We start from the raw sequence: 27,468 nt of genomic DNA, 5'->3' as shown, positions 1-27,468 counted from the left end.
CTACCAGAAAAAGTTGAAAATATTATTTGGCTGGAAATATTATTATTAACCCTAACCCTAAATTTGGAATTAAATACATTCTTATCTAATTCTTATTTGAATGTTTGATATTGATTTATTTATCGGATAATTTGCCAGTTTAACCCACTTTAAAATATATTGCACGTAACAAAATTCACCAACAGTAATAAGTTCTACAGATGTATTTGATGATATTAGGTGTAAATGTAGGAATGTATTATCACTGAAGGAACTGATATCAAAATCAATTCATTCATTCAAAACAATCTGCCTAATATTAATATAGTAATGTATTACGTTTTTTTTTTATCAATCAATCAATCAAATGTATCTATAAAGCCTTTTTACATCAGCAGTTGTCACAGTGCTTTTACAAAACACCCGGCCTTAAACCCCAAGGAGCAAACAACAATAGGGTTGAATTTCAGTGGCTAGGAAAAACTCCCTAAGAAGGCTGGAATTTTGGAAGAAACCTAGAGAGGACCTATGCTCAGAAGGGTGACCAGTCCTCTTCTGGCTGTGCCGGGTGAACATATTAAGAGTACAAATTGTAATAATTAATAAATGCATGTGGGCTGAGTCCAGAGTCTATTTAAACTTATTCCAGGTTAGAAGCATGACCAGATGGACAAGGACAGGGACAACACGGGGCAGGGGGGAGGTGTCAGCACAGTGGCAGCTGAAATCGTCAGGTATTTTTTATTTCGAAAACAAATGCCCCAAATAAATATTTTTTCCAACAAAAACGTAGTGTATTAATTTCCAGGCATTGTATGCTTTGATCGTAAGGGACAGAAACACAAAATGTTCAGAACGATTTTGTAGCATTTTTCCAAAACATAATACAATGTAACACGCAGCTTAGAAAGGGTTTAAAGGGCCATTTCACACTGGGGAACCCTTTGGAGGTCTGTATCATGCTTAAGAGGTTTATAGGTCTGTTAGATTTGTTTCACACATAATTAGGCAGAAGGAGCGCGGGCATGTATGCTAATCAACACACTCTAGTATACCAGTATACTGAAAACTGAGCCAAATATAACAAATAAATCTAGTCATGTTTGTTTCATTTAGCAAAAACTTCATGTTATTGCACTAAAAGTAATATTCTCTGCCATGGTTGTCTTTGTTTGAAATAGCCATTGAATATATTTTCTGAGTGTCTATTTGCACCTGGGTGCAATTTATTCACACACACCAACTGATCCGCTTTTTACGCCCACCCAAATAAATGACGCAATATGTGACGAATAGCTACGTGCGTCAACGGAAGCAGCCGCCAAAGGGTACAGGTCCCTCGGCATCGGCAGCAGATTATTTCGTGCAGTAGGTAGGGCGTCAGTCTCATAATCTCTAGTTTGTGTGTTCAGTCCTCACATGGTTTTACTGCATTTCGTATTGTACTTGTTCTTGTTCGATGACAAAGTTAAAATTATTCGAAAGTCGATAGCCATGTGCCTCAACGGTTGCAGGTGCCAAAGAGGATTTAATTAAAAAAGGTAGGCTACATTAAACACAAAATATATATTTTTCAAAAATTTTGTTTTCTCCCTGTTTGTATAATTAAACTAAAATGATCCAATGTGCAAACTTAAATGGTTAGCTATGCCCAGCTAATTTAGCAAATGTTAGCCGTTAGCCAAGTAATTTAGCAAACGTTCGCCTGCAATGATGAAGGCATACAGTAATTTTGCTAACTATTAGCGTTAGTGCTAACTAGCTAGCTCTAACTGGCTACAGCTGAACATGGTTGGGCAAAATATGAAACTTTCACATCTCCTACAGTTAATCGAAATACTGCTGTGTTGTCATATAGCTATATTAAGTTTTTAACCACCAAAAATAGGGCTAAACGTTTGATTTTAGACTGTAGTAACAGATTAATCCAATGATGTTAGCTAGCTAAAGTTAGATGGAGACATTGGGGAATGGGGAATTTACATGCATATTATCAAAGTTTCAAAGGTGCATTTGATGACCTGAATTTGACTTTATACATTGGTTCCTGTGACATATATGATTAATAATTAAAAGGCTCAACCCTTATATGCATGTGAATATAGTGCTTGTGTGCATCATGCAAAAAATTACAGGTAGAACTAATACTGTGTATTCTGGGTGTTTTAGTGACATGCATACACAAGCTGTAGTAATAAACCTGAAACTAACAGATGAATGAAGTCATTACCTCACCAAATCATAGCATGTAATAATCAAAGTAAATGTAGATCGATGCAAATAGTATTGGGTTGTCATTCGTTTGAGAATTTGCAAATATCGTTGTTGGCTACGGACACCTGGGTGCAAATAGCATCTGCCATATCTTTTAGTGATGTTAGTATCAGAAGATATTTATTGATACATTTACAAGGTGTCAAAGGTTTTCCATAATCTTGAATTTCATCTTTTTTAGTTTGTTTAAATCCGCAGCAGAAAGTTAGCGAGCTAACTAACACAATACAATGGCTTCTCATCAAGTCTGAGGTCAGTTCAGTGATTTTTTGTAAGTGATCTGAAGGTGATGTTGTTCCATAAATGTTTTAACTGGAGTTAACTAACAAAGTAGATTCAAGAGAGTGAAAACTGCATCACCTGCTTTTGCTGCCAATATCCTGTTGCAGCGCATTGAAATACAAATTGAAGATTCGCATTTGTATCACAGCAGTTTTATTAGAGCCAAAACGACAAATAAGTACATTCATTCTAATTATCTGTGCCTAGCTTCTTGCTAGTGACTGTAGGAATTATCTTACTCCATCTTTTGGCTAGGTTAAGTATTCAACTATATTGATCTGTTGTTACCATTCCTTACATTATAATGTATATTATTCTAACTGTCATAGAAAATCAGTTGGTTTGAGCCTCGCTCTAACTTATTGAAATAAGTGCTTTGGGAATTAACTATTAAGACATGTGGCTAGGAATCTTAAATGTATTAGGCCAAATGTAAAAGGCCATTGTTATTAAAAGAAGATTACTGCAAATCTGTCTGCATGTCTACTGCATATTTCTTTGAAAAATATATGCCCACTTTGATCCCAGCAACACATTTCTAAAAAGTTGGGACAGTGGCAACAAAAGACTGAAAAAGTTGTGTAATACAAAAAAGAACCTGGTGGAACATCTCATAACTAATTAGCTTAATTGGCAACAGGTCAGTAACATGATTTGGTAAAGAGCATCCCAGAGAGAATGAGGCTTTCAGAAGTAAAGGTGGGGTGGGGTTCATCACTCTGTGAAAGACTGTGCAGGCAAATAGTGCAACAATTTAAGAATTTTCTCAAAATTAAATTCCAAAGAGTTTGAGGATCTCATCATCTACGGTACATAATATCATTAAAAGATTCAGAGAAATCCAGAGAAATCTCTGTATGCAAGGGACAAGGCCAGGCGAACTGCATTAAAAACAGATGGGCTCAGGAACACTTCCGAAAACCATTGTCTGTGAACACAGTTTGTCGCTGCATCCACAAATGACAGTTAATAGTCTACCATGCAAAAGAACCTCTACCGCCATGTTCTCTGGGCCCAAGCTTAAGATGGAATGAGGTGAAGTGGAAAACTGCTCTGTGTTCTGACAAATCCAAATTTGAAATAGTTTTTGGGAACCATGGACGCCGTGGTCTCAGGGCTGAATTTGTGGTTTTGTTAGAAATTATTATTTCTTGATGACAGATTTTCTTTTCTCAGAATAATTTACTTCAATTAAAGGTTGGATGTTTCAAATTTCACATTAAGCTGATTTACCAAAAGGTGAATTTTTTATAACCCTTTTTATACTCATCTTTACTAGGGGTGCCAATAATTGTCGAGGGCACTTTGCAAAGAACAAAACACGTTTAAAGCATGAAAAGGATTGTACATTTGAGGAGAGAACACTATATTATCTTGCATTAGTTTAATGCTGTTAACATGAGTTATTTACATTCTTTTGTGCCCTATTTATTTTAATCTACTAGAGCTTGAAATTAGTTGCTTCTTTGAAAAGGTTGCCTTAACTGATTTGAAAGTGGCATTAAGGGGCAAGGGAAAGTCACCAGGTTGTCTACTGGTTATATCACATTTACAGTCTGTTGGATCACATCTACAGTCTGTACACACCTCTTCTACTCTCTCGTTCCTGTTGGCTTCCTTTGTTATCTACCTGGCTCCCCTGTGACTAATGTTTTGTTTTAGAGGGAAGAATGAAGTGTCCACTCAGAGAAAGAAAAGAGGAGATACCTACATATGTTCTATGTACTCTTTTATTCATCCTACGCCCTGTCTTATGGAATGGTTGTTTGTTTGGAGACAGAGCACGCACACACACGTTGATAAAGCAATACTATCTATTAGTTATACGCTAGCCTTGGTTTAATGTGTAATGTGTCTTCACATTCCTTAATAATCATGTCCCAATCAAGAACGTCTGAACCAAAACCTACTGCATCACCTCATTTAGAGCTGAATTTTCTGGGTTTATCAAAAAAAAAACACCCAATCTGGTGCATAGCCCTGGCCTCCAAAAGTCCCTTTATATAGGGAAACTTGGAGCCAGTGCAGTCAAGAAAGAAAAGGCAGGGTTTTGTTTCTGACCCGAAACATTTCAGGAATGCAAACTCAACTTTTTGAACACTGTCACCTCTGACAAAAGTGCAACAATCAACAAAATGAATCTGCCACACCCACAGTTAGCATGCCACACTCACCCTCCATTTCTCCATTCAGCCAGTGAACATGAGTGTGGAGTGTACAGAACTTCAAAATCTGGACGCTTACAAATCTACTGGACTTAATGATTGGAACGCTTTTATTCTGAATCTGCTTCTTATTGCAGCCCTTACTACCAACTTGTTCAACCTCTTAACATCTCTATCTTTCTCTGCTTTTTATGTTCTTGAAGATATGGCCAACAAACTGTTAACTTGTAATTTTGACTCCCTTGGTGTTAGGGTTAAGGTCTCTCTGTGCTGCAATCAGGCTACAAAGCTGAGCATGGCTGCACCTGAGCAAACAGCAAAGGTTGTAAATGACATCATATGTGCTTTAGACTACAAACATTCTTGCCCACCTGTTTTCATTGATTTGGCTTTGATTCTTTGTTTCTGCCAACATTTTTGTCTTAATAAATTGAATCAAATTAGGATTCCCGAAGGACTGTCCAGCCTGGTTTGAAAACGACTTCTCTGACCTACATACTGTGTATCAAATCTTAGGGCCTTCTGTTTAAACCTTTAGCTGTATCTACAGGGGTTTGTGAAGGTTTGATTCATAAACATTCCTTCACTTCATTTAATTTCCATCTCACCACAGTCCTTCAAAGCCTAATTAACCTGAGCACCAAATCCATCTGAATTTATTGCAGTAAATAATTTGAAGTATTAGACAATAAACATTGTTTATTTTTATTTATACCTTTTAAATGATTTATTTTGTTCTGTGGGTTGTCCTGTCCTCTGTGTGCTCAAATGACTTCCTTGGATAAATTACAGTGAAATAAAAGAAATACCAGATGAAAAAATATCTTAAACCCTGGGAAAGATTTCACACAACAACACTATTCTACAGGGGGCAGGGTAGCCTAGCGGTCAAGTGTATTAAGCCAGTAAACCAGAAGTCACTGATTTTAATCCCAAAAAAAAAGATGAAATGAACTGTTGTTCTGTCTCTGAGAGAAAGACAGTTAACCCTAACTACTCCCAGGTCTTTTCTGTAATAACAGTGTGTTCTTATTATACTCTTGTCTGGTAAATTAATGGTATAAAGCAACAGAGATATAATGTGTTTTTCATTTTGTAATGTTCATAATATGGATATTTTAGCAATTTGAACTTTAGGCTGGGAGTTCTATAAAAACATTATCATGCTTCTGTGAAGCTCAATTCTCATGGCAGACCAGTATGAAAATACATGCACCCACTACTGTAAGTCTGTCTGAATGAGAGTATATATTAAATTATTTAAATGTAAATTAATGAAATAGGCCTGTAATACTGTTGCCTAGTCAAATACATTTTATTAAGGATTTGTAAAACACAAAATGGATATTCACAGTATGTTTCCCACCAAGTACTAAATCAGGGGCGTATATTTCAGACAAAGTTAGTCAAAATCCACATCTCAAGAGTACGAACGCTTCAAGACTCAATTGTCAGATGGCTTTTAGAACCACATCATTGCAAGGAAGAAAACATCCACTTGTCTGGATGTGTTTGGGTCACTGGCTTGAGGGGGAGGCAGGACCAGTGGAGGCAGCAACAGGCAGATTGAGTAAGAGATGAGTCAGGTGGGGCTGGGCCTGGCATGTCAAGGTGTTGGGCCAGGAGTTCCTCAGTTGAGGCCCCGCAGCCTCTAGCAGGGGCGACACATATAGAGAATATAGTGTGTTACTCTACACCACAAGGACTGGTGGAGAATAATATACAGGAAGGTTTTGAGGGAGGAGCAGAGGGGTTAAAATTAAGAGACCACTGCAAATTAAACACTTCTGTTATTCACTCAAAACATTCCTTTTCAACTTTTTTGGAAAGGAAAGACAAAGGTGCAGTGGTCTCTTAATTTTGTAATTTTTTTTCCAGAGCTGTATATTTTAGCTGTGTACCTTATACAATCTGGCTATCCCAATCAAGTGTGCACACAGACACACACATACTCTATGCAACATACACACACAAAGTATAAACACAGTACAAACACACACACACACACACACACACACGCGTGCTTAGTTCTGCACACTCAGTGAAACACTCAGACACCCACATACAGTCAGATCCAAAAATATTGGTACCCTTGACAAAAATGAGGGAAACATTTCTTTAGCAATACAAGTAATATAAATAATGAGCTAAATGGATTTCAGTTTTTATTAACTTTTTTGCATATCATGAAAAGGGTGCCAATAATTCTAGACATAACAGACCCACACAGACACAGTAGACAGCATTCATACCCCAAATTGCAGATGAAGGCTGAACAGGTGCCAACACACTTCGCTGTGTAGTTTATTATATTTTTCATCCTTTATTTAACCACATAAGTCACCTTTCATTTTTCAGAGGAAGACCTGGCCAAAGCCATTCAAATGCAAGACAAGACATTCCTTATCAAATAGTTGAATTATTGAAGTATTCGACAAGTGCAGATGCTTGTTCCATCACCCTCTCAGCTGACCTTGGAGAGAAGCCCACGCTGCCCTGTAGCTCTCCTGATAGCCCAGAGTTATCATCAGGCAGGCAGACATCCAAATTGAAAATGGCTGTTCTGGCAGGATGCCAGCTTTTAGGTGCAAATTGCCCAATCAGATATGCAAATCACGTTGTAAACGACATAAACACTGCTCGTTGTGGTAGGACTTCCTAGCCATCCGCATTCATGAGGAATATCACAAGAAGTGGGAGGAAGTTCTTCACTATGTGGGTAATTAAAGCTGCCACTCAGTTGGAGTAAAATGGATGAAATACTAAATATTTGATTTTAGTAAAGAGTTTAGTTTTTTTTTGCACTACTCATTGCGGTTTACACACTCGTGGTGTATTGAGTCTTTTTATATTTTCGATGTAGTCCTCGAATCCTGTAGCACAGGAGTGAATGTCACGTTGAGGCAACGTTGTTCTGAAATCCTCGGCTAGCACATAACGCTTACCAGTGTGCACTGCACCAGTTTGGGGTGTGTGTGTGTATTAATATGCCCCCTACCAGAAACCCTCTAATAATAGTCTAGTAGGACGTATTACTGAACACATGAGGGTGCTTACAGGTCTGTCAGAGAGAAATGGTCACTGCTGTCTGTGAAGTCACTGAAATATACAGACACACAGGTACACACTGGGAACATTGTCCTTCTTTGCCCTTCATTTGCATTTCCTACTAAGCTAACGTATGGAATTTTTGAAGATGGTCATCCACCATTTATTTCGAGTTTTAGGATTAAACAAAGTAAGCATACAAACCGATTAAAAAAAATAATATTATACATGTATTTAGAAATGACATTGAATACATTTTGTTCAATGTAAGTTCACCAAGCCTTGTGTTTCATGGCCTGCTCTAAGAGGCTATCAGACTTCAAACATGATTTATCCCTGTAATTTATGTATTGAAAAGTCAATATGGAGATTTAAATTCTGTTCAAACAACCTTGCATGGAATAAATTATGTTTATAGCAACATTATGATGGATTTAATTATGTTTTAAGCAACACTATAATTAATTTAATTATGTTTATAGCAGCACAATAAACAGTGTTGTGTGGATGTGCTTGTATGTGTGTGTTGGTGTGTGTGTGTGTGTGTGTGTGTGTGTGTGCGTACATGCACTTGCTTGCATGCGTGCATGTTTGTGTTTGTTCTTCTGTATGTGTGTTCTGGAACATACAGCATCTGATTGTAGATCTGATTAGTAAATCTGTTTAAGTATAAATATGGCAGTTCGCATTCATTTTGTTAACTTTCACATGTTTTCTAACTTGTCTCTATTATGTTAGCTTTGCATTTTGATGCCAATTATGATGCAGGTTCCGCCAGGTTGTTCTGGGGGTTAATCATAGGTTAACTACAGCAACATGTCGCTCCCTTTACAGGGTCATGCATCACTCATGCATAATCATTGCTAAAGGTCTATTTCACTTTCCTTTTATAGGCTACTTGTAATTCATTGGTTCCTAGTGAACGGTGTGCTGCTAATGCTGGCATAGTGGACACCCCTGCAGTGCCCACAATGCAGAGGGGTCCACAATCCTGGAGGACCCTGTCATGTCGATTTTTCAATAGAAATAAATGGAATAGTTTGTGTTTTCAAATCATCTGCATGTGCAAGCCATCATGCATTTGCAGGTATTATTTTTCAGCCTCCTCTTTCGAAAAGCCAAGTGAGTCAATATAAATATCTCTGACATTTGTGAAGTTAAATCCATTGGTTCATCTTTACTTTCAAAAATATTCAAAAGTCTAACTCACGTGTTGTTTGAATTGTGATTTGAGAAACACAATGTGTTATAAGCATTTTTAAGGAGAACTGGTCATTCCTTTCCAAAGGTGCTGAAAAATGACTTTTTCAATCTTCAGCAGAGGTAAACAAGGTAACATGTTTAAGAGATTTCTAGAATACATGGACTCAGTGTTGATTGCTGTTTCTAGCAAATCCCATTAACATTAATCACTCCTCAACTTGAGATCTAACAAGTTGAGTGTATTCAACTAGATCCACATCAAACAAAATACAGAAGGATTTGACTGAAAAAGTCAGTCATGTATGGACACAAAGGACTTATTTTTGTCGCTTTAACAATGTGTCACTTGAAGCCAGTCTGCAAACACAGATGAATGGTAAACATGGCTACTGTTGATTGAGAAACTGCCCTACTAAACTAAACATGAGGAAATAGAAGCTATACTATGAAACGATGATAAATTAAAAAGAATGTTAGCAAAAATGCTCAGGAATTCCTCAAACAAATGTAATAATAATATGCCAGAAACAAAGAGTTTACTTTATTTCTGCTCCCGTTATTATAATAATATTAATTACTATCAGTGAGGACAAACTCGGTAATAACCTCCTGGATGTTAAATAAGGGAGAGTAGCAGACCTTATTGATTCTCCCATTTGCCATACCTTTAATCTACACCTACAGGAAACTGTCTGCCCTAGACCTGGAGTTAGCCATGAAGTTGATTTTAAAAGAGGCCTATATAAAGACAACATTGAACAACCCTTGAAAGCTTGTGTGACTATGTATGGTAAACATAGACACACAACCCTGAATTCTGAGTGGTGGCATATGGGACCCTATACAGTTCCATGGAAGGGGATTACAAACAATATGTCATACTGTTCTAATTGCATAGCTGGTTTATAATAGCAGTATGGCTCTGGGTTTGTTGATGGCCGTGGTTAAGAGGCACAATGGCATAAGACAGATGATAGGGATTCTAATGAAATACTACTTTCTAATGCCAAATAATTTATTTTTACAGCATGCAATTTCCTTTACAATTCATGGGTTATGTAACTCTTGAATAAATATGAGATTAACCCTTTACGTGCTTGTCTAAACATGCCACTAAAGTCTAATCAGATTGTGATTGTTTGTAACTGGGATGGGTACATGAGTCCTGATTTGAGCTGTGTCATTTTGTAAACGATAGGTGTTATTGGCTACATTGGTATTCAGGTCCATATTTGGTAAAAACACACTGAACTGTAAATATGATTATTGGAAAAAGTGTATGTAATTGGCTGGCATAGCTTAATTGATTACGTGGATCGAATCTTTATTCACCGAAGTGTGTGCAAATTGTGCCGTTTTACAACGGGTTGCTAATATTTTATTTTTCTGTGACAATGTATGCATCACACAGTTGTAGACTGTGGGCAACATTTATCAGTTAGACCTGCAATCTCTTTTTATTTACTGCGTTTGTAGATATTTTGATCTGATATCTTGCCCATCCTTGGCAACATACGTTTCATTGCATTCTTACTTGATCGGTATTGTTATCAAACTGACGTGAAGTATTTTACTTAGCATGAATAGCTAGTCTACTTTCAGCATTAACTAAGCGTTTTTTTGTCAGGAAAACTGTGTGTTAGGCTTCATTCACAGCAGCGTTGCAATGGCTGTGTAGGGCGCTGTCCATGGTGCCCATTCAGTGCAGCCGAGATTAGGACCACACGTGCGGGCGGCCAATTGTACATTCGAGGTTGGACAGGTCGGACTTTTGTGTACAACCGAATTGCAAGAGGGTTGTTGTGGGATGGATCTATATTCCCTCCTCCTCACCACCTCCGCCGCTTTCAACTCCCCAAACCCTGACCAGGTACCGAGAAACCGGGACACGAGCAGGAGGATATGACAGGTTAATGTGACTATTCATCAAATTATCAGACGACGGACATCTTCATAGCAGTTAAGAACGCAGGTAAGGAGATTATATTTATTTATTCACAGTCTGCTTGTTTACTCACTTGGTATTGCAAATGAGAAATAATTTCACTTTTCGTAATGCGCGATTTGCAACGAACAAATAAGTTTAATGTATCGGAATCCTAATGGTAGATTAACTTGCCAATGCAGGTTGCCTTGGAAACATTTGCTTCATTCACAGCATTGTTTTCCCTTGGGCTTGGAAGGATTTAAATTAATTTACCCAGGATAGTAGTCTTCTGATGACAGCATTTCATATGATCGTCCCTGGTCCTGTTAAGCATTATTAAGGAAGGGCTGGTGCGTGCTCGTGTTTTTTCTATTTCAGAGATGTGTGCATTGGAAATATGTTTTGCATATCCTAAATGTCCCTGAACAACTGGGAGAGTGGGGTCAAGACCAAAAGATCACAGCTTATGGTGAACTTAAGCAATAGGGTAAAAAATTGCTCATGGGCACAATATTTATTTTGTTATCTTGCCTGCTTTGGTCTCACCACTAATGAAAATAGGGGAGCTGCATCTGTTCCATTGGGATTTAGCTCCCAGGATGCTCCTGTCCATTGGTAAATTAGACTGTCAGGGGCAGGGAGAGAAGAATCCTTAAAAACGCCTTATCTCCTGCTCCCTCCTCTTCCTCTTCTCTCTCTTTTCTTCCTCTTCTCCTCCCTTCTCACCTTTCTTTTCTTCTCCTCTTCCTCTTTTCATCCCTTCTCTTCTTCCTCTTTTCTCTCATCTCTTCCTCTTCTACTCTTCTCCCTTCTCATCTACCTCTTCTCTTCTTCCTCCTCCTCCCTTCTCTTTCTCTTTTCATCTTCCTCCTTCACCTCCTCCCTTCTTCCCTTCCTCGTCTCCTCTTCCTCTTGTTCCCTTCAAATGCCAGCTTTTTCTTGGTCTTTTTTCACACATTCCAATCAGGCTTAGCATTCTGAGCAGTTCTGGATGACAGACAGACTGTTCATTCTTAATTATCATGATGATTATATGAACTATACTTTTATATGACATCATAGCCAGCCAGCGTCTTACATGTTTATGATGTGAATGGGATGATGATTCAAAGAAAGAGTGTTAAGACAAAAGGAACAAGTTAGAGAACAGATCCTTTACCAAGATATTAAACATTAGACATGACTTGGAGCAACTTTACCAAGGAACTATTAGCAGTTTCCTGACACAGGTGTGTAGCAAAAGGATGTGTGAGCAGTAAGGAGGATCCAAGGGAAGACAGAGAGGGAGGGGTGAAAGACTAGGGTGAGAAGGAGAAAAGAAGAGGAGAGGGGGAAAAAGGGGAGAGGGTAGTGGGAGAAGGTGGAAGGAAAATAATGTCCATTTGGCCTATGTGTCTAAAACATTATTCTGCACACCAAAATACTGTTTTGTAACTGTTTAGTGTGATTACTTGACAACGTTGGTACTTGGATATCACCTTCTAACAGCCTGGAGGAGGTCTTCAGAGTCATGCAGACGGTCATGCACTGCTTAGCCTGCCTCACCTGTCAACAGGATTCAAACTGTGACGAGGAGAAGAGAGTGGACAGGCTGATGGGAACAGCACACTCATTGTGTGTGTATATGTTTGTGTTTGGTGTGTGTGTGTGGTGGGGGGGGTGGGAGGGGGGCGGTGGCGGGGGGGTTTAGGGCGGCCTCAACTAACATGGATTCCTTTTGAATACACAAAAAAAAAAAGACTACAGATGTTGAAGAACATTATGACATTCCCATACATTTAGTGCCTTTTCCAAACCCAATACATTTGCCATGTTGATTCAGCCTCGTAACATTAAACTTTGTATTTGAAATTATGTGGCAACAAAACTGAAGACGACATATTTTTCCCCACTGGGTTTAGTCTGGAAAGTGGGATTAAACAGCAACAGGGTTTGTCTTCAGTCAAGGGAACCAGAAAGAACAGCCATTGTTTCATATCGTGACACATTACATTCTCAAACCAATGAAAGGGACTGAGGGAGGGACATTACCATCACTCCCCTCCTCTCTCCTGGCGTACCACTCTATCGTTTGTAATGAAACACATACCCAGCCGGCCCAAAGGCACCTCTACGGTCTCACAGTTAAGAGACTGTTTAACGGGACTCCCAGGGTCCCATGGCAGATAGCAACGTGGTGTGAATACTGATCTCTCCTAGGGCCTATTCCCTTTACACACACAGCGCAGGGTCTCTCCCCCAGCCTTCTGCGATTTACTTCATAAGACCACCAATTACCCGTCTGCTCTAAAGCGTCTGTCTTGATAACAGGTCTGCTTCAGAATGAAATACCTAATTACTTTACGTCAATCATTGGGGCAGATGGTGGAAATAGTATTTGCCCGGTGTCCCTCTCCTAACCCATAGTATCATAGTACCCCTCTCTATTTATCTCTCTTCCTCTCTCTCTGTTTCTCTACTGTATATCTTCCTCTCGCTATCAGTTGCAGTCCGTCTCTCGTTCTCTTGCATTTCTCCATCAGACTAATGTGTACTGCTATGAGGGAAAGGCTAGTGGATGTTGAGTTCTGATCCTTCTCTGCTGGTTCAATATTTTCTCTTCTCTACCCCTTTATGTCTCTTGCCCTCTCTCTTTCTATACAGCATCATCACTCTTCACCATCTCATTCACCTTTTACTCCCTCCCCCCGCCCCCCATCGCTGTGTCTGCCAATGTCTCCAGAGGTTTGTCATTCTGTGACAGGGTCAGTAGCCTGTGCACACACATTATCCACTACAATGGCTTGTAGCTACACCTCTTCATTACCAGGCCACCATCGCTGCAGTATTGGTCTGGGACAGGCTGGGTATCAGAGAGGGCTCTGTCTCACCCTCAAACTGTCTGCTTAGACAGGACCCGACTCTCACCCTTACACAGTCACTTTAGACAGGACCCGACTCTCACCCTATCACAGTCACTTTAGACAGGACTCAACTCTCACCCTAACACAGTCACTTTAGACAGGACCCGACTCTCACCCTATCACAGTCACTTAAGACAGGACCCGACTCTCACCCTAACACAGTCACTTTAGACAGGACCCGACTCTCACCCTAACACAGTCACTTTAGACAGGACCCGACTCTCACCCTAACACAGTCACTTTAGACAGGACCCGACTCTCACCCTAACACAGTCACTTTAGACAGGACCCGACTCTCACCCTAACACAGTCACTTTAGACAGGACTCAACTCTCACCCTAACACAGTCACTTTAGACAGGACTCAACTCTCACCCTAACACAGTCACTTTAGACAGGACTCAACTCTCACCCTAACACAATCACTTTAGACAGGACTCAACTCTCACCCTAACACAGTCACTTTAGACAGGACTCAACTCTCACCCTAACACAGTCACTTTAGACAGGACTCAACTCTCACCCTAACACAGTCACTTTAGACAGGACTCAACTCTCACCCTTACACAGTCACTTTAGACAGGACTCAACTCTCATCCTAACACAGTCACTTTAGACAGGACTTGACTCTCACCCTAACACAGTCACTTTAGACAGGACTCAACTCTCACCCTAACACAGTCACTTTTGGCAGTATCTAACACTCACCCTAACACAGTCTCTTTAGACAGGAATCAACTCTCACTCTAACACAGTCACTTTAGACAGGACTCAACTCTCACCCTAACACAGTCACTTTAGGCAGTATCTAACACTCACCCTAACACAGTCTCTTTAGACAGGAATCAACTCTCACTCTAACACAGCCACTTTAGACAGGACTCAACTCTCACCCTAACACAGTCTCTTTAGACACTGCCCAACTCTCACCCTAACACAGTCACCTTAACTATTACCTAAAGACTCCTCCACATGGCTGGAGTCATGTTACTGGAGCAGCGGACCTTGGTCACCATTTCAGGTCCAGGTTGTTATCTTTCTCCCGGAAAGTGGAATGTGGTCTGTGTCCACTCTGGGGCTTGGGGGTGTCAGAGTGTTTACACTGCATTAAGGGCCCTGGTGGTCTTTCTGACAGGAATTATGGTATTTTAACTTGGGGATCTGTGATGCCTGTTTATATATATACAGTACTAGCTAGGCAGCAGGCCTTCATGTCTCTATTTTAGTTAGGTGTCCAGCTTTCAATGAGACTTCATCGATTGAAAAAGCCACAAAAGCTGAAGCAAACATGTTTACATCTAATTAGAAAAAGCTTGGACTGCTCTTGCTACTCCTGAGGGAGAAGGAGTAAGAAAATGGCACATTCATCCACTAAATACTAGCAGATGGGCTGATGGAGAACACATTTCCGTTGTACAACCAATGCATGAGGGGCCAGATTTGAAGACTTACTTAATATATTACATATTGCCCATGAGAAATGCATAAAGGCTAGCTTTAACCCCACGGTTTTTGGTGAATGACATATGAATGGCACCCTTATATCTGCCTGCATGGATTAAATAATTCATTATGGAAGTGTAATGGTCCGGCTTATTTCAATCCACAGAAAAAACCCTTTATGTAAATACAATAGGGAGAGATCAGCAAATACTCCCGTTTAAGAGTACAGTTCTACTTTTTGTCATAAATAAAAAATTATCTACACTGAATGCAGACCAGACATTATTCACAAACACAAAAAAATTTACTTTTAAATCAAACGTCTGTCACATGAGCTTCTCGCAATGACACGGGGGGGGGGGCTCCGCCCACCGCCGTAGATCACTGTCGAAAAGACTGTTTGCAAAAGGACTTCAATGTGAATGTGAACACGCCAGGCCTACTGTAGGAGGTAATGAGCCCGGCCAAGGAGATGAATCACCTGTCGATGAGCCCTCAAGCCTCTGATTGGCCTCTGGGTATTCCACAACACCAAACTCCTCCTACTCCTACCAGCAAATATAGAGTGCGTCAGAAAACGCTCCCTTGGCCGTAACTCAACCAGGGTCTCCTAGAGTGAGTGGGTTGTATGCAAAGACAGACAGTCCAATGATTACCTCAAGCATACTTAGACAAATTGTATGCATTTGTCGTTATTCCCTTTAATTTATAACCGATTACAAAAACATTGCCTTTTGTTATTCCCCAAGTCTATAACACAACAAAATGTGGAGAAAGTGAAGGGGTCTGAATACTGATGGAACTGGATTTTGACCCGCTTTAGATTAATTCCAAATAGTCAATGAATTAATGTCACAAATTAATTTAATATATACAGAGAGTATTACAATACCAGTACAATTATCAAAGATAAAAGATTTAAGAAGTTGCAAGAGCAGAAATGCATGCAGAAGTGAGGAAAATGCAAGAGAAAGCTTTCCAAATCCCACTCTGGTTTACATCGCAACACTGAAATTGGTTAGCTAACAAGATAACCAAGACTAGTCCTGCAGAATAGACCCTTTATCAGTTAGACACTTTCCAATCTGTTCCTGGGGCCATCTTATAAAACAAAGTGGTGTTAACTTGAGGATCAAGCAAGCTAGGCAGTTAAAAGCAACCCTTTTGTCCCTGCATTCACATCTTACAGAAACATCTGTTAACCATTAATATTCCAATGATAGCTTACTAGAACATAAAGTAAGTACATAGGTATACATGTCTAAACATGAACATAGAATTGACATTTTTGGTTCCTTCAGTAATTTTCAAAGGCACTGTACTAAAGGTGTGGTGGAGGAAATGCAGATGATGGTGGTGGTAAAACAATCACGTTAGACAGGCTTTGGTTCACCCTAATACAGTCACCTTAGACATATGGGGAAATTTAGCTTTTTTCAAATTTTTCAGAATAGTACTTTATTATCTTGTGATAATATTTATGTCTTAAGGTTGTACTTAAACCATGAACTCCATATTGTGTTAGCACGGTCTCATCCTTTTTAATAGTGAACTCTGTAAAAGATAATATAGTGGCCCGTGCTGGTGGAGACATTGTTTACAATGTTACAAATCTTTATGACTTGAATAGGTCACAAGTGTTCTCCTGTTAACCTTTTGGCCTTTATGGAGGTTCATCAAACTGCCCTTTCTGTCAGGATGAAACATCTGTTCAAAATTGCCTTTTGTTCTTTTCACCACCACTCTCTCCTCTGTTGTCCTTCCCGATATACGGTGGGGAGAACAAGTATTTGATACACTGCTGATTTTGCAGGTTTTCCCACTTACAAAGCATGTAGAAGTCTGTAAAAAACAAGAAAATCACATTGTAGGATTTTAAAGTAATTAATTTGCATGTTATTGCATGACAATAAGTATTTGATACATCACAAAAGCAGAACTTAATATTTGGTACAGAAACATTTGTTTGCAATTACAGAGATCAGATGTTTCCTGTAGTTCTTGACAAGGTTTGCACACACTGCAGCAGGGATTTTGGCCCACTCCTCCATACAGACCTTCTCTAGATCCTTCAGGTTTCGGGGCTGTCGCTGGGCAATACCATCTTTCAGCTCCCTCCAAAGATTTTCTATTGGGTTCAGGTCTGGAGACTGGCTAGGCCACTCCAGGACCTTGAGATGCTTCTTACGGATCCACTCCTTAGTTGCCCTGGCTGTGTGTTTTGAGTTGTTGTCATGCTGGAAGCCATGACCCATCTTCAATGCTCTTACTGAGGGAAGGAGGTTGTTGGCCAAGATCTCGCGATACCTGGCCCTATCCATCCTCCCCTCAATACGGTGCAGTCGTCTTGTCTCCTTTGCAGAAAAGCATCCCCAAAGAATGATGTTTCTACCTCCATGCTTCACGGTTGGGATGGTGTTCTTGGGGTTGTACTCATCCTTCTTCTTCCTCCAAACACGGCGAGTGGAGTTTAGACCAAAAAGCTCTATTTTTGTTTCATCAGACCACATGACCTTCTCCCATTCCTCCTCTGGATCATCCAAATGGTCATTGGCAAACTTCAGACAGGCCTGGACATGCGCTGGCTTGAGCAGGGGGACCTTGCGTGCGCTGCATGATTTTAATCCATGACGGCGTAGTGTGTTACTAATGGTTTTCTTTAAGACTGTGGTCCCAGCTCTCTTCAGGTCATTGACCAGGTCCTGCTGTGTAGTTCTGGGCTGATCCCTCACCTTCCTCATGATCATTGATGCCCCACGAGGTGAGATCTTGCATAGAGCCCCAGACCGAGGGGGATTTACCGTCATCTTGAACTTCTTCCATTTTCTAATAATTGCGCCAACAGTTGTTGCCTTCTCACCAAGCTGCTTGCCTGTTGTTCTGTAGCCCATCCCAGCCTTGTGCAGGTCTACAATTTTCTCCCTGATGTCTTTACACAGCTCTCTGGTCTTGGCCATTGTGGAGAGGTTGGAGTCTGTTTGATTGAGTGTGTGGACAGGTATCTTTTATACAGGTAACGATTTCAAACAGGTGCAGTTAATACAGGTAATGAGTGGAGAACAGGAGGGCTTCTTAAAGAAAAACTAACAGGTCTGTGAGAGCCGGAATTCTTACTGGTTGGTAGGTGATCAAATACTAATGTCATGCAATGAAATGCAAATTAATATTTTTTTTGTTTTAAATTCTGTCTCTCACAGTTGTGAGTGTACCTTTGATAAAAATTACAGACCTCTACATGCTTTGTAAGTAGGAACATCTGCAAAATCGACAGTGTATCAAATACTTGTTCTCCCCACTTTAAAGGGGAATCTCATTCCATATTGGCTAGAGAATCAGACTTGTAACTTGCTAGTGATGGCGATGGTGGTGGTAGTGGTTGTGGTGTTGTTGGTAATGGTAATGATGGTGGTGATGTTGGTGGTGGTGGTAGTGGAGGTGGTGACGATGGTAATGGTAATAATGGTGGTGATGTTGGTGGTGGTGACAATGGTAATAGTAATCATGATGGTGATGTTGGTGACGATGGTAGAAGTGCTGGTTGTTAGTAGTGGTGATGGTAAAGGTAATGATGGTGGTGATGGTAGTGGTGGCAGTAGTGATGGTGGAATGGGGGTTGTTAGTAGTGGTGATGGTGAAGGTGATAGTGATGGAGGAAGTGGGGGTTATTAGTAGTGGTGATGGTGGAGGTGGTAGTGATGGAGGAAGTGGGGGTTGTTAGTAGTGGTGATGGTGGAGGTGGTAGTGATTGTGGAATGGGGGTTGTTAGTAGTGGAGATGGTGGAGGTGGTAGTGATGGAGGAAGTGGGGGTTATTAGTAGTGGTGATGGTGGAGGTGGTAGTGATGGTGGAATGGGGGTTGTTAGTAGTGGTGATGGTGGAGGTGGTAGTGATGGTGATGGTGGGGGTTGTTAGTAGTGGTCATGGTGGAGGTGGTAGTGATGGTGGAAGTGGGGGTTGTTAGTAGTGGTGATGGTGGAGGTGGTAGTGATGGTGGAGGTGGGGGTTGTTAGTAGTGGTGATGGTGGAGGTGATAGTGATGGAGGAAGTGGGGGTTGTTAGTAGTGGTGATGGTGGAGGTGATAGTGATGGAGGAAGTGGGGGTTGTTAGTAGTGGTGATGGTGGAGGTGGTAGTGATGGTGGAGGTGGGGGTTGTTAGTAGTGGTGATGGTGGAGGTGGTAGTGATGGAGGAAGTGGGGGTTGTTAGTAGTGGTGATGGTGGAGGTGATAGTGATGGAGGAAGGGCTGGTTGTTAGTAGTGGTGATGGTGGAGGTGGTAGTGATGGTGGAAGTGGGGGTTGTTAGTAGTGGAGATGGTGGAGGTGGTAGTGATGGAGGAAGTGGGGGTTGTTAGTAGTGGTGATGGTGGAGGTGGTAGTGATGGTGGAGGTGGGGGTTGTTAGTAGTGGTGATGGTGGAGGTGGTAGTGATGGAGGAAGTGGGGGTTGTTAGTAGTGGTGATGGTGGAGGTGATAGTGATGGAGGAAGTTGGGGTTGTTGGTAGTGGAGATGGTGGAGGTGGTAGTGATGGAGGAAGTGGGGGTTGTTAGTAGTGGAGATGGTGGAGGTGGTAGTGATGGAGGAAGTGGGGGTTGTTAGTGGTAGTGATGGAGGAAGTGGGGGTTGTTGGTAGTGGTGATGGTGGAGGTGGTAGTGATGGAGGAAGTGGGGGTTGTTAGTAGTGGTGATGGTGGAGGTGGTAGTGATGGAGGAAGTGGGGGTTGTTAGTGGTGGTCATGGTGGAGGTGGTAGTGATGGAGGAAGTGGGGGTTGTTAGTAGTGGTCATGTGTCGGTGGGATGATTGATGGGTGACTTACAACTTCTCTGGGTGTGTAATTGACGGTTGAAATTACAGTAATAAAAAGCCTTATGTTTATCACCCAGTGTCACACCCTGTCTGGGTTCCCCGTCGGCTCTGACTGTATTCTGAGTGCTTTATATAAGGCAATTACATCCCCACACCTGATGATTAGATTAGATTAGACAGACACACCAACGGACGGACAACAGACACACGAGCATATAGACATAGACGGATGGATGGTTGAATGACGTATGGAGAGAAGGGACATGGAAGGAAGGAGGAAGGGTTCAGACATTGCTTGAAACATTGATACATTATTGCACACCCCAAAGCTTTGGCTGCAGTGGGTCTAAAGGAATACTTGCAGTACCTGCAGCCTGGTACATTTGTCATCCTCAGCTTTGCATCTCCATAGGAACACCCTAGTTACTCTCCGAGTCCTAGCGCTTGAATCCACAGATGGTTGTTTAAATGTCCGCATTCCAGTTACACAGAACCAGGTATCAAGCCTCATCACTTCCTGATGCTGGAACATCTCTCTCCTTGACTCATCAGTATAATTACTGTGACCTCTAGTGTTTTTTATTTTCTTGATGAAAATCAATAGTCCAAGTTGAATATAGCAAAGTACACACATTAAAAAGGAGAAATAATATGTTTTGAGAGAAAATGTGTTTTTTGGAACAATAGAGAAGCAATGGAGAACAGTAATATGTTCTGTCCCTGAACAAGGCAGTTAACGCTAATTGCTGCCATGTTGTTGCTGCAGTGAGGATATGTTAGCCAGTCATACCTGGTAAAATAAGGCTGAAAAAAACAAGCATTGACAGACTTAAGCTGACAGGTTTTAACAGGGCAGGCATCTAGATTTAGCCGTGGGCTGGGATTTGTCAGAGCAGATGGTTGGGAGGCAGTAACATAACATAATTATAATAATTATGATCTAATATATTTGTACACTGCAAATTCACCAGACATAAGCCCCAAAATAGATTGTATTTTATAATTTCAATAATTTGATACTTTGATTACAATATATCACAGTCACATAATCTCTTAATTTATTAACGAGAATAATTTGGACACATTTCCTAAATTAACCTTAACTTAGCTGAATTTCAGATGCATTTATTGACCTTTTTAGCCTTACAAATTACAAATCCCAACAAAGACCCTCTCAGGTATCCTGTAAGACATTCTGTCACAGCACCAAGCTGACCACCAGTCCCTGGTAAGGCTCAATCTGGCCAGAGAACATGCCCCTTTGCTATATGGTGCCCTTTCCAGTTGGTATGGGCCCGTCTGTCTCCGTGACGGCCGTCACACACACCGATGGCACGCATCGCTCGTCCTTACGAACGTCACGCGCTACGATACATGGTCCATCCGCGTAAGCCGACAACTCCGCCCATTTTCTCCTTTTTTCGAATAGCTGGGAAGCCCCCATGGGTGATTCTCATTGGCCAGTCTTCGGCAAGGATTCCCTCAGATTCCTAGTGCACCTGCAAACAATCTTATTGAGATTGTCAGATGAGTGAGCATGACCCCAAATAATGCTGACGGGGGTTTAAAAGGAACCCGGGTTACCACGATTTACTGGGATTTCCCCCAAAACAGTACAGAAACTGTTTAGTTATCAGTAAACACCTCTCACACCTCGTTAAGAGTTGTCCAGGACCTTCTTTACGTTGTCATGAATTCAAAGCGCACAGTGTTTTTATTGAAACTACACAAGCAATAGAAATACCCTAACATGTTATGCAGTCAAATACGATCCAACATTTGAGTTACTAGTATCCTGTGTATTTGGAAAGTATTCACGCACACCTGTCCCCAATCAGGTCTCATCAGGGGGTGCTAGAAGGACCCCTAGGAAAGCAGCTCCTGGCAGCAGGGAGTTGAAAACAAAAGAGATGAATGCGATTCCCCGCCCTTTCACAGCGGAGTCCTGTATTACAACAATAAAAACATGGAATTAAAACATACATTAAGAAAAACAATCACAACTGGCATTAAAATGATCCTTTATAACAAAATGATTTACCTTAAGATCACAATAAACGGCATTCCATGAGTTCATTTCGAATGAGCAGTTTTACCCAGTTCTGAATAGGTCTGCAGTATATCCAACATTGTTCAGTCTTGAGAGTGTGTTCGTTAACTCATTTCCTTTGTAAGATAGTCAGGATGTTTTTGGATATATAAGAACAATTTTGAGTGCTTTTGTAGAGGGTCTGAATACCTATGTAAATGTGATTTTTTTTAAATAGAAATGTTAAGCTTGTTTTTGCTTTCTCATTATGGGTTATGGTTTGTAGATTGATGAGAAAAAATTCAGTTAAATTCATTTTAGACTAAGGCTGTAATGTAACAACGTGGAAGTTAGGGTTCTGAATATTTTGAAAATGCACTGTACCTTACAAAAATGTAATGGGTGTGTCGAAGCGTTACAAAATGAAATGCCACAGAAGAGTAATGCAAAACATGCAAGTATAAATATACAGCCATTTTCACAAATGTATTGCTCTGTCATTCTGCAGACCTACACCCCCAACAAATGGAAGCAAATGCAGAAGGGTGTTCTTGGCTATTTATTACATTTTATTAAGCCGGTTTGCTCAGGTTTGTGTAAGCAGAAGGCTTATGTTTCATTTACTGTATGATAGCATTTTAATAAACGTCTAAGACCAGGGAAGAGTTGATCAATGACTCGAATTGAAATATTATCATTGTTTAAATAATCAAATTTTAAATTAAATATATCAGATGCAAAAAAAGCCTACAGATAATGACATAGCGGCGGTTTTAGATTTGGCAAAACTGATAAAATGCAATGCTATATATGGTTTTGAATCTCCACCAGATGGGTTAAATGTGGACAATCAGATATTTCCCTCTCTCAAAATCACCAACATACGTGTGTTATCATAAAGAATGGACAGCCACATCCTCAAAAGATAACCAATCAATTAAAGGTTGGTTTCAATAGACTGCATGTAGTCTAATGACCTTATAACATTTTAATAGTTGCCCAAATAACATAGGAGGCTCTTAATTTAAACTAGTCTACATACTGTAACTGAAATACTGTGGTGACTTTGACAGAGCTTTGACTTGATTACATCTAACCAATAACACTTCAGATCTGTGTTAAATTCTCCACTTACATTAATATAATCATGTCCAATTTATTTTCACTGGTAATTATGCTTTTAAATGGCACTTCCTGTTTGAACGGTTATACTGGGATCCACAGTAGTATTTTGCAATTGGTATACTCTCAGGAAAAAAACGTGTCTCCCTGGTTGGACGAGCAGTGCAGAAAAAGCAGAATGGCTTGGCACAGTTGCAAAGGAAAAAAGCATGCCAAAGGACAAAGGCAAGGCAATGTCAAACTTCTACAATTCAGTTCAGAGTCTTTGAAATAAGACAGTGTTGTGAATACATTTCAAAATTGAGGAAGCAATAAAAGGTCCAAATGGGCTCAAGAGTTTATGAGATCCGAACAAAAAAGTTGTTGTGCCCAAAAACATCCACAGTGGTTGGTGACCACACAGTTAAATGAACATCACAGTTGATCATCAGCACAAACAGTAGGTAAATACAGCAGGTCACATTCCTAATATACATGCTGTTTGAATAGAAGTGTTCTATCTCAGTCAATAGATGCCCTCCAAGTAGCTATTTACTTCTGTCAGCAACTGTATGTACCGCCAGAGGGTGAGTGAACTTCATCACCTATATATTGAATCAATTCTGTAAATAACTGCCAGGGTATATGCTGACAGACAAAAGAAAGGTTTAGGAGAGATCCAATGTGTAGCTAGGCAATGTTTCACTGGATGTCTGTTTGTATGTGGTGTGTGTGCTGGCGTGTGTGTGTTTGCATTCATGTGTGTATTTAATGGTATTTGAGTTACTGTCTTGAGTTGTGCTTTTCCTCCATCCGTCCTTGACAAAAAGAAAGTCAGAGTTGCTATGACAACTGTTCCATTTCATGCCTGCAGAATGAGAGAATGAAAGTACAGTTTCTGCCAAAATAAAGGAAATTCCATAGTCTTTTAATAGGGCATTAGACAGCACAAGTAGCCAGAACAGCGTCAATACACATTGCTACAGATTCTACAGGTACATGTAACTTTATGTGAGGGAAGCAACACCTTTCTTCCAAGACAAATTCCATCATATTTTGTTTTTGTGTGGGTGGTACCACTCCCTTTAATTGAGATCTGGCGTCTGAATGATCATTTCATGTCATGAAACATCAAAAAGTCTTAGTAACTGAAACTCCTGCCAAATGTGCCACAACAATCACACTTCATTCAGTCACTGATATCACTTTCTAGCCATGTTAGTCAAATTACAGGCCACAAATAAGGACCTACCCAGTATTCCTATGCATTAATAAGCACTAAGGGATTGTTACTTCCTGCTTTCAATATACTTCATATCTCACGTTTACTTAAGTGTCATTTGGTATTCAACTGTGTCTGTAATTTTATACCTGTCACATGCTGAAACAGGTTTCTCTTAGCTAGCTTGAGGACTGTGGGGACACAAGGAAATCAGCATGATTGAGTGTTGTCAACATATATGAAAGCTGCTGAAGCTGAACGCACATCGTTTTACTTCTTGACTGATTAACTAATAAGAAGTGGCAGCCAGATAGAGACACTCATTTCAAGGACGAACACACACACACACACACACACACACACCAATGAGCGTGTGCTTTTGTGCAGATTGTAATCCTTTTCATCAGTGATTGAACCCAGTGTATGGGTGTGCTCTCCGTGCGTGAGATGAGGGTCACGACTTTGATCAGTGATCGCATCATGGGTGTGTGTGGGTGGGTGGGTGGGTGGGTGCGGGGGGACTGGCGTTTATGAAATATCAGCGTCCGGACTCATTGGTGATTCTCTACACCCCCCCCCCCCCCCGCCCTCCCCCATCTCCCTCTCTCTCTCCTCCCTGCCTCCAGATATGTGTTGGACATAGTGCACAGGGAGATGCTGATGGGGAAAACCTGCTGGGATACATTAGAGGGCTCACCAATGAACATACCTCTCCCACAGGAAGACGCAGCTCCAACAGCTATGGAGGACTGAGCTTCATGTTTTATCAGGCTGGTCTCTCTGAAGTCCTTATGTGCCTAAATGGTCTGAGGGTGAGTACCCTGTGAACTCCGCAACATCGTTCATCTCTACTTCTGGCCTTGGTGCAGACAATCACCCTCCACTCCTCTCTAGGATGGAATTATCTAATTGTACCGAGGGGATTTTCTCCCTGGACACGGTGGGCGGGGGTGAAGATGGGGAGGGTTTTCTCATAACCCCCCCAAGCAAGATCCTCCTCACCCTTACCCTCTCCCTGATCGCTGTCATGACAACAGCCATCAACTCCCTGGTGATCACGGCCATCATCGTAACCAGGAAGTTGCATCACCCAGCCAACTATCTGATCTGCTCTCTGGCAGTGACGGACCTGCTGGTGGCCATCTTGGTCATGCCCTTCAGCATCCTCTACATACAGAGGTAATGTCAGCTACATGCATTCAATCAGTTTGTGCACAACAGATTGGTTTTCTTGACAGCATAGATTCTTACTGTGTTTCAGATGCCCATGTAGGCATAGAATACACCAGTTATCTGTATGTGAGCGCAATACTAAAGTAGTTGATAGCAATGGAGAGTAGTTAATTCATCATTGTGTCCTCAGGGAGAGCTGGGTGATGGGCGAGGCCATGTGTTACGTGTGGCTGAGCGTTGACATCACCTGCTGCACCTGCTCCATCCTCCACCTGGCCGCCATCGCACTGGACCGATACCGGGCCATTACCGACGCCGTGGAGTACTCACAGAAACGCACCGGCCTCAGGGCCGGGATCACCGTCGCCGTGGTCTGGTTACTGTCCATCCTCATATCCCTTCCCCCTCTGTTGTGGAGGAACCACGGCGGCGAGCCAGAACCGGACCAGTGTCTGATAACCCACCACCACATTGCCTTCACCCTGTATTCAACCCTGGGGGCCTTCTACATACCCCTGCTCCTCATCCTCAGCCTCTACTATAAGATCTACAGAGCGGCTCAGACTCTGTATCTCCGCAGGGGGGCCAGCAAGGGCAGCCAGCACTCCTCCATGGTCAACGGAACCTCCCTGCCATCCTATCCCCCCGACGAGGACCCCAAGAACCCCGAGAACCAGAACCCTCCGGAGAAGTCCAACTCGGACCCGTCGATAGAGGGCGACCGCGTGCGCTTCACCATGAAGAGCCACCAGAGCGAGTCGCGGCGGGAGCGCGAGCGCTCGTTGAGGCGGCAGCGCATCTCGGGGACCAGGGAGCGGCGGGCCGCATCCACACTAGGGCTCATTCTGGGGGCCTTCGTGGTATGCTGGCTGCCTTTCTTCCTGAAGGAGGTGATCGTCAACACCTGTGGCTCCTGCAGCACCTCCGTACAGCTGGCCGACTTCCTAACCTGGCTGGGGTATCTCAACTCTCTCATCAACCCTCTCATCTACACCATATTCAACAAGGACTTTAAGAAGGCCTTCCAGAAAATGGTCAGGTGTAGTCATCGCCTCTGATGTGGACCAAAAGGGTACACGTACACACACACATACACACACACGTACACATGGACACACGCACGCACACACGCGCGCACACACACACACACACACACACACCCCCTTGTGGGAATCCTCCACCAGTTAACCTTAATTTTAACCCAAATGTAAGCTATATCCTAAACCTAATGCCTACACTGACAGAAAAACCAACCACACGAGTATGGTTAAACCTGTACACACATATACACACACACACAAACATGTGCACACATTTCAGTTCTGAATTGCATTGGAAAATGCGGTGGCATCTGACTGCCTTAGATCAGAGACTATCGACAAGGAGTGAAGGACACTGTCAAGATAAAGAACCAGTCCAGCCACATCTGTCTAATGGTACATTGCTGAGCTCTGGAGGAAAGTTTGTGTGAGAACCTCAAAATCCATAAGAGTCTTTTTATAGAAAACCTGGATTTTTGGATGGGTTATTGACCAGGCCTGGATGGTGTTTAACGGCATTGAAGGGATGATGTTCACATGGGCGGCCGTCCTTCTCTAGGATGAAGTGAAGGATCAGCCTTGATCATTTCAGTGTCTCAGAATAGCCGACCGTGGTATTTTGGTCTGTTCAGTCGTCATCAGCATCACCAAGTTGGTCTGCTCTGTAGACATACTGTATCTGAAAAACAACATGCTTGTATATTTAAAAATATATATATCTTGCAAGGACAATCTATGTTGTGATCAATTGTTTTTGTTGAACCTACAAAAGTACTGATTAAAGATACTGTTATGCTACTCAGCCAGTGTATGTCCCCGATGATTATGGCCACTTAATCTGTGGTCTTAATAAAAAAAAGATCTCTGTATCTT

The 27,468-nt window shown here is 41.5% G+C and overlaps 1 protein-coding gene across 4 annotated transcripts; it reads left to right on the top strand.

Annotated features, from left to right (window-relative positions):
* The first annotated feature begins 1,302 nt into the window (after nucleotides 1-1,302).
* Nucleotides 1,303-27,346, top strand: htr1fa (5-hydroxytryptamine (serotonin) receptor 1Fa). Of its 4 annotated transcripts, XM_010880327.4 has the most exons (4): nucleotides 10,414-10,923; nucleotides 25,009-25,194; nucleotides 25,277-25,561; nucleotides 25,746-27,346. In XM_010880327.4, the coding sequence occupies exons 3-4, from the start codon at nucleotides 25,278-25,280 to the stop codon at nucleotides 26,611-26,613; spliced, it is 1,152 nt and encodes a 383-aa protein (XP_010878629.1). In that variant the 5' UTR covers nucleotides 10,414-10,923; nucleotides 25,009-25,194; nucleotide 25,277; the 3' UTR covers nucleotides 26,614-27,346. The 4 variants fall into 4 exon arrangements, with proteins under 4 accessions (XP_034153554.1, XP_010878629.1, XP_034153555.1 ...); XM_034297663.1 differs by lacking the exon at nucleotides 10,414-10,923 and adding an exon at nucleotides 1,303-1,351 and having other exon boundaries at nucleotides 25,009-25,561; XM_034297664.1 differs by having other exon boundaries at nucleotides 25,103-25,561.
* The last annotated feature ends 122 nt before the right edge of the window (nucleotides 27,347-27,468 follow it).

This window comes from Esox lucius, chromosome 16 (assembly GCF_011004845.1).
Source record: "Esox lucius isolate fEsoLuc1 chromosome 16, fEsoLuc1.pri, whole genome shotgun sequence".
Lineage (NCBI taxonomy): Eukaryota > Metazoa > Chordata > Actinopteri > Esociformes > Esocidae > Esox > Esox lucius.
The sequence above is the reverse complement of the archived record's forward strand: the minus strand, read 5'-3'. Positions and strand labels throughout refer to the sequence as shown.